Raw genomic sequence first — 12,759 nt, 5'->3', positions numbered from 1 at the left:
AATTTTGCAGTGTTATGTTAAAAAAAAAAAAAAAAGGATTGTGTTTACTTGAAAAATAGACACAGCAAATAACTAAAAGTCAGGGTCCAAAGACAAGACTAAAAGTGGCCCATGATCTCACAAGGAATGAATATTCTTAAAGCATTTACATTCACAATGAGACTGAAAACTACAAACCAAAAATATTCCTTTAAATAAATAAAAACGCTGATAGTTTTTAATGCTATAAATGAGACAAATCAAACAAGAGCCACTCAGTTAATTTTCATTCATTTGAAATAATCTTTAAAAACTCTTAAAGGTGTAGTTCATTCTCCTTGTGCTTCCTAAGACTGTTAAGGGACACAACATAAAATTAGATTTTCTTTTCCAAGAGGGATATTATGTTCTCTAAAGGAGCAAAAATTTTTTCATTATTTCCATTGTCAGATTTGTTGGGGGGAAAAAAGAGTTTGCTTATTTTAGGGAATAAAAAAATGTAATAATGTAAAAGGGCTAGCCTTCATTTTTAAAAAATGAATTGGCTTCAATACAAAGAGAAAGAAATGGCTCTGTGGGCAAAATTCAAGTATGAGTGACCAATTTTTTAATTGCAAAGTAGGTGCAACATTTAAAAAAATGTTACAGCACTGCATGACCTGTAATGCTAACAATATTTACATTAACTGCTTACACAAAACCATAGAACTGTAAAAGAGAGGGGGGGGGGAAACATGTGGACTAAAACAACAACACCTAGATCCACATCAAAGCTGTAAGCAACCAGTGAAATCATGGGCACTAACATACTTTACATGGCTTACTGATGTAAAGTACACATTGGTGGGGGAGCACACACCTAATTAGCTTCAACTATCTAAAAGAAGACTTGGTGGACACAAACTCAGTCTAAGGACAGACAGCAAGGGCTAAAAAAACTTCTACATATCAACACGCACACACAGACACACACACATATGCAGACACTGCAACATACAAACACACATATGCGTCTACCTGGGACTACAAACAGCCTGTAGATGAAACAGTAGAAAAGCAGGTGGTGGGGAGGAGAACGTTTCTGGGTTAAACATATCAAACACATAAGATGTATCGACTAACCTACACAAAAGATGACTTGGGGTGAGTGCAAGAGCGGCTGGCAGGCAATCCCATGGTTACATGAAAGACACAATGAACCTACCCCCAGAAGGAAGGGTTCCCGCCTCCAGGCCGGGAAGCCTGGGGTAGCCACTTGCATTCCATCAGGCTTGGGGGTAGGGGTGAGGGTGGGAGTGGAAGGACAGTGAGACACAGGAGACCGGGGGAAGAACTAGAGCTGTTAGTATCAACAGTGAGCCCGGGTGGAGTGCTCTGTGCTGTGGCCCCAAGAAACCAGCTGGAAGAATGACCTTGGTCTCCTTTTTCCTGAGTTACTGGAACTCTGCTACATTGTGGGACTGAGTATGGGGGGGGGTTGGATGAGAGAGGAGGGATAACGGAGGTGGTGGGCATTTGGGGATCCAGAGCCTGCTATTGAAAGGCTCCCAGTGACTGGAGCTTTAAGCTGTTGAGTGAGCCCTAGGCTAGGGGACAAGGTAGCAAGTGCCCTTGAGGGGGTTGAAGGATTTGGTGGGGGGGCTGGTGATTCTAAGAATAATGGGATAATGGATCCCCTTCTTTTGACAATCCATCAGTGGAAGTCAGGCTGGAGGCCGGAAACTTCACTCAAGTGCATGGGAGATAGGGTTAGACCACCACCACAAAAATTGTGAAAAAAAGACGGAAAATTATGTTGTGCTACATTTCTTATTAATAACCTTGTACTTTACAATGGCTCACAGTTTTAGGTTTGTATACTTGTAATGTAGTATTTTCTCTCTACATTTGTTTCACATTTTTTTCTTACTTAATATAATATAAATAATTTGGTTAATAGATTTAACCTGCACATTTCAGCCACATTAATATATATAAGAATCTGTTAATGGTATAAATAATTCTTTAAATAAAATAAATCTGATATGTTACATAATACTGATAAAAAATTACCATTGCTAATAATTTTGTAAGCCACCTTCACTTCCGGTGTGAGTATGATGAATGGCTATGAAACCTGCTTTGATGATTCCTATTTCTTCTTGCCACTACAAAAAAACTGAATTATAATCAACCTTACCTCTGATAATGGTTTCGAAGTGGGGCTTTTGCCTCCATGTATGGAAACAGAGAGTTTTACATTGTCAGGTACAATCTGCAAACAAATCCCACTCTGAGCGTCAATGGTGGTGCAGCATAAGCTAGCTAGATCAGTAGGTGGCTATCAAACGTTAGCTACAGAAATGACTGAGTAAAATATTCCATCTAAGATTTTTTTTTTTATAAAACCTATTCTACTTTAAAACTTAGGTAAAAAAAATAAGCAACAAATGGTTGCAGTTTCTGAATTCTTAATTTAGACCTGTGAGCCCTCATCCCTTTAGAAATCGGCAAGGTTTTGATTTCCTAGGTACCCGAAATTGAGTCCAGTGCTGCCAGGCAAGGTTCATTCCAAACAGACAATATAAATGGACACTCGGTGGTGTGCAGTGTGTATGTCATCATTCAGCTAATACATCATCATGCCTTTTCTTTGCTGTTAAATACAAAAACAGCATCTGTTACATTATCATAGAAAAGCATTTAGGTTGTATTTTTATTTATCACTTTACACTGGTAGTCTCTGGTAGGTGTACTCCATAGAAACCAAAGAATTTTGTACACTATTTCTTTGTACAATAAAAGATAGAGTGTGCATTAGGTACGCTTGTACATGACAATATTGTACAATATTTACACTTCCGATATCACCGTGAAATTCTGTATTTTCTATATACAACACTGAAAAGTCTTCGGAAACATTTGGACATTTCTTATAATCACAATTTTAGTATTATAGAAAAAGTTTCTCAGTAATCTCTTGACCGTTTCTCACTCTCATCAGTCAGGGATTTTGATTGGTTTTCCAGCCTTCATTATCCTTCCTGTTCAAAAAAATACTGTGTCACTGCTTCTTTTAGCACCCTGTGGTGGTGGTAGCGATCTGCTGTGGTATAAATACTGATATAACAGTGGCCATATCAATACCTATCTATAGATAGATTTATCTGTGCACGTTCCTTTACTCAACACTGCGCATTGGTGGAGTAGTCCCTGTTATCTGGAGATCTTCCTCCTCTTGGGTTTGGGGGGTCTCATTTGTCTGTCTCCCTGTGGGATTTGGTGAACCTGGAAATAAAGAGGTGGAAAAAAACAACAACAGAGGTTGAAAGTACAAACACCATATGATTTCTGACAAAGAAATGGGGGAGGAAAGAGAGTCCACCTTTCCTTTTCAATCACTGATATCATGAGGCATTTACATTTTTTGTCAAGATCCCAGATCTCAGTGTGTCCCCAGTCACTACAGAGAAGGAGGAATCCTAGGAGCTGATCTTCAGAACAACACTGTGGGAACCCGATAAACAGTGGGACTCCAAGGAGGAACCAGAGAAAATCAAGTGTGGGAAATGCAGTGTGCTGTTGCTACCCCTGCTGCCCATTTAAGACCGAAATAAAGCCTTTCCTGTTAGCGATCCCTAGATCACCAATTTCAGTAAAGTCTAGAAAAGTGGAAAAATACATACCAAACATGTTTTCTTCTTTCCTTCGTCACCTGACTTATTTTACAACCACTAAGAAGGGTCAAAGGCGGTAAGAACACGTGCGTAGCTCAGCCCAAGGAAGTTTATTCATGAGAAGACTTGGAGTGAAAAAGAGAATACCACTACCATCTGTTGGCAGATCTGAGCTTGTATAGCCTCGGAGGAGCGAGTAGTACAAGTCATCTTTATATGCTAATACAGAAACTGTAGTGAGTAGGGCCGTGTATCAGATCGACCCGATACACAGCCCTACTCACTACAGTAGGAACACGGCAGGGTGTGATTGCCAGGTATCAGAGAGCAGGTATGGCTCTGAGGGGCAGAGGACAGGTGCGAGGGAAGTGATCTGGTGCCCTACATTGGATGTGGCTACATACAATGTATGTATGTAGGAGATAGGAGAGGGCAAGATCAAGACCCAGGAAATGCAGGCTAGTCCCGAGGCAGTGGTATAGCTAATGCTTAACAACCTGCTTCCTGTGGAAGGACACAAGCCTATTGTAGCATTTGCCAATTTCCATGGTGCAAAAACTTCCACCACAGCCAATTTCAAAGCTACCATCATAATGTCACAGAACTCATAGTTAGGAGACGTACCCAATCAGTTCTCAAGGTCCACTGCAAGTTGGCTTAATTGTACATTTAAAAAAAATAATGTTTAGGTAACAACAAAGGCCAATGCTATTAAAGTCAAATGCAAAAAGCTTTGAAATAAATTTTGAAAACTAATGTTTATAAGTTTCTCAAACTGTCTCTTCCTCCTAACCTGTCCATATACATCTCTTAAAACCACTAGTTTCTGGTGAAGAGCCATAACAGAAAACTTGTTAAAATCGAGGAAAGAAGACTTTATTTAAGACTGCAAACAAGTCTTGGTAATCTGTGGACCAAATATGTCCTGTAAAGGTATTTTGTTTAGCTCTATGATGCTTTAATGTTTTAAAAAAATCATTGCCAATGGTAAAAAAGAGGGGGGGGATTTTACTTCCAGACTTTTAGCATCTTACGAAAAATTGGAAGAGCTTGCAACTCTGGCATAATTTCTCATACAGTTGAGATCTGCTGGAGTGTGGAAGAAGGAGCTCCTTCTGGAGAGAGCATGGACTCCAGGTTGCTACAATTCCCACCAGTCCTGACTGCCTACTGGCCACAAAGGCCAAAACGTCCCACAGCAAAGACCAGCAAGGTGCTCACCAAACCCATTTTCTCTTCTTCCTGAACAGGCACCATATATTACATTTCCTAGTCCATTTGAGTTAAGAAAGCCGCGTGATGGGGTCAGACCAGAGGAAAATCAGCAGGAGTGCAGCCCTTTGCTTATACTCTTCTCCCACCTGCTGGATGGATGGAAGTGGCATGAAGGAGCACTCTGAGGCTCTAGGGAGTGGTGGACACTAGATGGAGAAAGAAGAACCCGAGTCTCTGAATGACTGTGTGCAGCAAGCCCTTCCCCAGCCAGCACCAGACTGAAGTGAGCAATGCCTTTAAGTGTTGCACCTCTACGACAGCCTACCCTGACCTCTTGGTTGGCACTTCTCAGTCCCCTTGAGTTGCTGTTTTTCTCACACCTGACCCACTTTATTTACTCACAGTATTTGCCTGGTCTTAGAAGGCGTTTAAATGTATAATTCCTGCTTTGGAACTTTCCTAAATTCTATCAGGACATTTACTATCTTAGGGTCTTAATTCATCCATCGGGAAAAGGATGGGTTGGATCACAAAATCTCTACAGCCCATGCCAACACCAACATTCTGTGAATCTATAACCTGTATCTGTCAATCAGTAGCCACTGAAGGGGTTGTTAGGATCCAGATAAACTTGTTAACACAGTGTTGAATAGAAAAACGGAAATCAGCTTTCATTGCTGAATAGCCTTAGATAATTTACATTTTTTAAAGAAATTACCAAAATTATACTTTGAGTGTTTGTTTACATGAGCCAATACATGAATTAGAGGACAATGATTAAACTTCTCACATTCAATACTATTGAATGAACAGTTCAGTAAAAATGTGAAGGAATAGGCGCAACCTCTCAAAAACCAGAGGTTACAGTGTTCAATAATTTAACAATGGGATTTTGTGCCAAATATTTCCCTTCTTAGGTAACAGTGGAAAGGAAATGAGAGTTCTGTCTACGCTTGATCTTGGCCCTATTGTCCAATTTCCCTTTTTTTTGTTTTATGGAAAAAGCAAAATTTGCATTATTGACTATTTAGGCAGCATTAGTGGCCACTGTTACTGAGTCAAATGCAGAAACCTGTGGTTTAAACTCAAATATTTTGCTGCTCACATTTGGGAAGTATGTTTTGTGTGAAAAACAAAAGTTATCTCAGAAAAAAGACATACTAGTAGGTTATTAGTAGTTAATACTAGTAGGTTATTTTTGTCTTAAATTACTTTAAATCTTCTCTGACATCAGTCTTTTTTTGAGCTTAGTAATTTAGTATTGCTACGTGACTTGCTTGTCAATATTTAAGAGACTTTACCAAAAAAGTGCAACACAATTTATTTTCAAAGAAACACAGTATAATGGAAAAATAAATTAACTTACGGTCCCAGACATTTTGTCCAGTTCACTCATGGCCTCATGAATAGCAGCTTCTAAATGGTTATTTAGCTTTCCACTTCTGGAATTAATGAAAATAACACACCAGATTAATAAATAACACACCACTCTAAATTTAATCCCCTACTCAGAAAACAGAAGTACCAATTCCACCAGAGAAAGTCAATTTATATTTACATTTGAAAAAGATGACAAACGCTCCAGGATTCTCACCACTGAATACTAATAATAAAGTCACTAAACAACAAAAAGAATGGAACACATGAGAGGGGACAATGGATTCTTTCCCCACCACATGCTTCTTCCCCCGTCTGATGTTTTTGCAAGAAAACTGGGCCATGGGTCTTCGTCCCCACAGATGCAGCTTGTCCTCCAGGACTCCAGCCTGCCCTGCATTGCCTCTTGTTCTGGCTTGTCTTTCAGGCAGCCGGGGCCGTGCTGCCGCGCCAAGGGTGGAGGGGCTGAACTGCAGACTCTGGCCACTAGGGAGCTCCCTCTGCCCTCTCTGGCGCGTCCTGGCTTCCAGAGTTGAGCAAGTGAAGGCTGAATCCGGTGTGCCCGAGTACGCACGTTGCATGTTCTGGGTGGCCAACAGCTTTGCTCCTCATGCCCAAGGCTCCCTCCATGCCTGGGCCCACCGCATTTTCCCCCAAACTAAAATAACTTAAGTATTTGAACAGATAAAGAATGACTTTCTCAGAGAATCTATCACTCGTCTGAATTTTTTTCGCTACTCAGCATTATGCACGTGTGGTCCGAATAATAAAAAACAGTACATCTGCCACTATTGAAACCATAGGAAGTTGTTGAACTAACTACTTAAAATCAGGCAAATCCATATTATCTTACTCCTTCTGTAGTTTTGCACCCTTCGTCTACAGTAACTTATTTTTTCCTTTTTTATGTGTATAAATAATGACCCAATTATTCTGAGTACTAAGGTGATTCATTTCATTCCCCTTGTCACGGCAATTACTAGAAAAGGTGCAGAGATAAACCTTTTCAGAACAGGCTGTCAGCATGGTTCTCCAAGAGTTAAGTCTCACCTTAGCATCTACACGGAGACTGGAAATTTGCAGTCGTGGAGGAATTTGGCTCATATTCCCATTTAGTTTGGCTCACATCATGTTTAAAAACCTATTTGAACTTTAGTGAAATGCCTTTAGATGAGGCCTTTCGGTTTACCCTAGCCCCCTCCAGGTTTTACCCTCGTACTCGGGACTGGACAATTCACACACTTTGTTTCTGTGTACACCCCAGGAGTATAATGCCAGGAACATCATGCATGCTCCACATATTTACTAAAAAATTTTGTCCAAAGCGAACACGATGTCTCGATATTTTGGGAAACATATATGAATTTAAGTCATTTTAACTGAAAAAAAAAAAAAAAGGTTAATGGAATGCTTTTAACTAAATTATGTGGGAAATACAGCACCAACTCCTGCCTCTCACCTTTCACTGGCCTGGAAGCCGGCTTCTAGCTTTTACATTCTTCCCACTTATTTTTAGAGATATAAACAATGCAGAAAAGTGCATAGAATAAATTAACCCCTAACAAACCTACTTCCAAGAATAAACTGATAATACATTACCTACTTCCTTTAAGTCTTTTTTACAAAAAAAAAAAAGGCTGAAATTCCCATTTGTCATCAATTCCTAGTCCCATTCTCTCCTCCCCTCTTCCCCAAAGACTACTGTGTTGTGTATTTTTCTAGTAAGTTTTTATATTTTTTATTTTATTTATTTATTTGAGATTGAGGGAGAATACAAGCAGAGGGGCAAGGTGAGAGGGAGAAGCAGACTCCCCACTGAGCAGGGAGCCTGACTCAGGGCTTGGTCCCTGGACCCTGAGATCATGACCTGAGCCAAAGGCAGACGCTTTAATGACTGAGACACCTAGGTGACTCTGTTTTTATATTTTATATGTCCATGAATAGTACCTGGTATTGTCTTTTATGTGTGTTTTTTAATATACACACAAAGATGTCTATCAGGTATGTTATGGTATACATACTATTCTGCAACTTGGCTCTTTCTCCCTTATCACTGTCCAAGTACTGAGCACTGTCCAAATTGATATTATAATCTATTTGTACACTCTTTTATTTACCTACCCATTCCAGTTTTAAGGGACCATGAGCATCTGGTGCAGTCAGTCTGAGTTGCTTTCCCAGTGAAAATTTTGCTATGCCTGATTCTGAATTACTTGAGGTGGGGTTGGAGGGGTGCAGTCTGATCCCAGGACTCTGCCGGTCCTGTCAGCTTGGTTGGGTTTGGGTTGGGGCCCCATTTATGGGCTGTTTGGCAAAGGCCGTGACAGTATGACATGCTGCCTAGTTGCCTAACAATATTAAACCTTGAGTAATATGTTAAATAGATTTAACTTAACTATTTATTTTGTGTTTAAAAGTATGAATATATATTTCAAAAGATATTTATGTTATGAATATTTATTATAATATCTTAAGGACTTATAATAAACTACTTAAAGTACTCAATGTCTAAAATGAAAGTAAAACATTTTAATGAAAAACGATTAAAGAATTTTGGTTTTCTCACTTTTATCTTTTTTTTTTTTTTAAGATTTTATTTATTTATTTGACAGACAGAGATCACAAGCAGGCAGAGAGGCAGACAGAGAGAGAGGAGGAAGCAGGCTCCCTGCTGAGCAGAGAGCCCAATGTGGGGCTTGATCCCAGGACCCTGGGATCATAACCTGAGCCGAAGGCAGAGGCTTTAACCTACTGAGCCACCCAGGCGCCCCTCACTTTTATCTTAATAGCAAAAATAGCTACTATTTATTGAAAATAGTCAATGTGCCAAGAATTGTGTTAAATCTTCATAAACATTATCTCAAGCCTAACAGCAAGCCTATGAGGCAGGCATTATGACAACTGTTTATATGCAATACTTCATGACCTTTTAGGAGAACTGGTAAAACCAATTCTAATTTGGTAATGAAGAAGATGGATATTTAACTACAAATAATTTTTTAAAAATAATAAATTCAAAGAGCCATGAAAAAAATCTTCCCTATGAAAAATTGCAATAATATCACCATTAAAGTATAAAAATAATTCAAAATTATTTGCTGAATAAAAAGACAGAATTTAGGACTTTGTGATCTCATTCTTCAACAAGGTGGTTAAACTGTTTGTAAACAACTTATATTAATTTAAGCTAAATTAATAGTGTTTTCCCTTTAACAAACTCAAGTAGTAAATAGAGGGAGAAAGGACTACTTGTGGAAGAGAGAGTAGATACAGAGAGGTGGGGCATGAAATTACTTGAATGCATCAGGATATTCAGGAGGTAAAAGGAGATGCTCCCAGGTGTTAAAGCTGCAGACTAATTTTTACACTAACTGGTCAGGTAAGGGAAGAATGAACTCAAAAAAGGAAGAAAAATTTCCATGAGTTCATGAAATGAATAATTAGTCAAAATTCAGTCTTGCAGTACCAAGGGCCTCCCTGTGGAGTCTCTTCCACTATTTTCGATTCCCTGCTGACATTTAATAATAAACATTTTTACTAATGGACACTCTAAAACCTACTTGATTAAGCAATAGATGTTCATATAATCACATTTCTAGTTATTAATGGAGATAATTGCCACTTCTATTCTTCACCATCTATATTGTCACACATTATCCTTACCTTCACTAATTGAGAAAAAAGGCAGGTACACATCTGTGAATGGTACAGGAAATGAAAGAAAGGAGAAATTGCATGTTGCTCTACACTGTCAGTTTAGAATCGAAGCAACTCACTTCATGTAGAACAGAACAAATTTGCATGACACATAAATGTCAAGAATCTTAGATTCTGAAACCTAATCCATAGAGAAAGTATGAAGATTGAAGGAAATTTAACATGCTGGGGGAACTGGGTGGCTCAGTTGGTTAAGCGTCCAACTCTTGGTCTTGGCTAAGGTCATGATCTCAGGGTTGTAGGACCAAGCCACACTTTGGGCTCCACGCTCAGCAGGAAGTCTGCTCGGGATTTTCTCCCTCTCCTTCTGCCTCTCCCCTCCATGTGCTCGCAGATGTGTGCTCTTCCTCTCTCTCTCTCTAATAAATAAATAAATATTTTTAAAAAAGAAAATTTTACATGCTAAATTAAAAGTTTAAATTAAAAGTAAGATTTAAATTAAATTAAGAGTAAGATTTATTTAAATTAAATTAAAAGTAAGATTTATTTTATCACTTTATCACTTTCCAGCTTAACAAAAATCAGATTATCAATTTTTAAGTTTATATGTATGTATAGATAGAAGATTTGATCCTCATTTCAGTGAAAATCATAACAAATCTAAAAGCTACGGAATTTTTTCTTTAATGAAGTTATTTTCTCTTTTAAGTATAAAATGACCCCAAATAACAACCTGAATACATATATGTTAGTATTTCTTTTGTGATTAGGTTGTAATAGGTGTATCAGTTTAAAAATATTTATTGTGGGGACGCCTGGGTGGCTCAGTTGGTTAAGCAGCTGCCTTCGGCTCAGGTCATGATCCCAGCGTCCTGGGATCGAGTCCCACATTGGGCTCCTTGCTCAGCAGGGAGCCTGCTTCTCCCTCTGCCTCTGCCTGCCATTCTGTCTGCCTGTGCTCACTCTCTCCCCCCCACTCTCTGATAAATAAATAAAAATCTTTAAAAAAAATATTTATTGTGCAGTTTGATTGCAGAATATTGAAAATTAAAATGACTACATAAAATTCTAAGCATCTAAATAGGGTGGTAGAATGTTTCAACTGGCAAAAATATCTCATAATTGTGTTTTCTTCACCTGTATCTTTATAATAAAAATAGCTGTTTACTTACCATGTGCCACATACTGTGCTGAGGTTTTTTTTTTTTTTTTTTAAGATTTTATTTATTTATTTGACAGACAGAGATCACAAGCAGGCAGAGAAGCAGGCAGAAAGAGCTCTCTCTGCAGAGAGCCTGATGCAGGGCTCGATCCCAGGGTCCTGGGATCATGACTTGAGCCGAAGGCAGGGGCTTTAACCCACTGAGCCACCCAGGTGCCCCTGTGTTGAGGCTCTTTTTAAATTATCTATATTATAACAATGCAAGAGGTAGATATTAACATACCCATTTTAGGAATGAAGAATTTAGGCTCAGAGAGGTTAAGCAACATGCACAATGGCACCCAGCTCTAAAGTGGTGGAAACAGGATTTGAACTTTGAAACAGAATTTTCCAAATTCTGCCTTTCTTCTTCAGTTGCTTCTTCCCTCCTTTTCTTCTGTCTACAAAAGCAGTCAAATCTTTGTCATTTTCATGTTATTTTTTCAGGAACTTTCATATTAAGGATAGGAAGAAGCCAACTAATTTATGTCAGCTCTCTTTATCCCATATTTGTTTGCTCTTCAACCATGTTTTTACACCTTCCACTTCATTGGAAACTGTTTTCACTAAGGTTGCCAATAGCCTTTAAATCTCCCGGTCCAATGGAGATGTCTCAGTTCTTGTCTTAGGGGACCGCTGTTTATCATTTTATCATTCTAGAAGCTTTTGGTCTTTGGTTTCGAACGTCCTATTCTACTGCCCCCCACCCTTGCCCCCATTCTCTTCCTCCTTTTTGATTTTTCTCATCGTCTTCATTATGTCTAGCAAATGTTCAAATGCCTAAGCAATTCAATCCCTGGCCCACCGTTCAAATGGGCCAAAGGATCTCTGTGTGATCACAGCCGTCAAATACTGCTTCTTCCCAGTGTCAGAGACAGTCCATAGGCACCCCATGTGACTTAACAGTTACTCCCATGCCGTATTCTCCACTTCAATCAGTGGTTTTACCACACACCAAGTCACCTTGGTAAAACCCTGAAAGTTTCTTTGATTGTTTACCCTCCATATTCCAATCAATCACCACGACGTTCTGTGAATTTTACCTTCTAAATATTTCTACAGTACATTCCTCCTTCTCCATTCTTATCGCTCCCATTCTGGTTTGAGTCCTCATCCTCCCTTGACTTCTGCCATGGCCTCCTAAACAATGTCCCTGCCTCTAATACAGCTCCCCTAAAATTTATCCTCCAGACAGACATATCTAAAGTGAAAATCTAACCACCTGTCCCCTCAGACACTTCCAGGAAGATAAAGGAGCATCTGGGCCCTCACTAAGCTCTTCATGACCTGATTGCTGCTTACACCTTGGCTGCACCTCTTACAATTTCCCGTCTGAAGCTTTATAGTGCCCCAAATCGCACTGCTGATCTCATCCAAACGCTCTCCCACCCCATGCCGTCTTGGTCCTTGTTTCTTTCGTCTGGCTAATACCTATCCTGTGTGTATGGCTTAGCTCAGATATCTCCTCTAGAAAGTATTCCTGTACCCAACTTTAATGCCACTTCTCTATGATGCCCAAGTATACTATACATATTGCTGTCATTGCAATTTTAACATTTTAATTGTTTCTAGATCTGTCTCCTTGGCTCAACAGTGAGCTCCAGGGACTCAGCACAGATTTTTGCTCAATTAGCCTCCTTAAACTGGGGAATAACTAAATGATTAAATGAATAA

General features: G+C 39.2%; 1 protein-coding gene across 4 annotated transcripts in view; it reads right to left on the bottom strand.

Moving 5' to 3' along the window:
* Positions 1–569: 569 nt before the first annotated feature.
* MBD5 (methyl-CpG binding domain protein 5) overlaps positions 570–12,759 on the bottom strand; it is a 186,866-nt gene continuing 174,676 nt past the window's right edge. For all 4 annotated transcript variants that reach the window (XM_059166783.1, XM_059166781.1, XM_059166784.1 and 1 more), the window contains 2 exons: positions 6,217–6,292; positions 570–3,246 (listed from right to left, as the gene is read on the bottom strand). In XM_059166783.1, the coding sequence (XP_059022766.1) occupies positions 3,175–3,246; positions 6,217–6,292 (148 nt within the window). In that variant the 3' untranslated portion in view covers positions 570–3,174. The remainder of the gene's footprint in view (positions 3,247–6,216; positions 6,293–12,759) is intronic.

This window comes from Mustela lutreola, chromosome 3 (genome assembly GCF_030435805.1).
Source record: "Mustela lutreola isolate mMusLut2 chromosome 3, mMusLut2.pri, whole genome shotgun sequence".
Classification (NCBI taxonomy): domain Eukaryota; kingdom Metazoa; phylum Chordata; class Mammalia; order Carnivora; family Mustelidae; genus Mustela; species Mustela lutreola.
The sequence above is the reverse complement of the archived record's forward strand: the minus strand, read 5'-3'. Positions and strand labels throughout refer to the sequence as shown.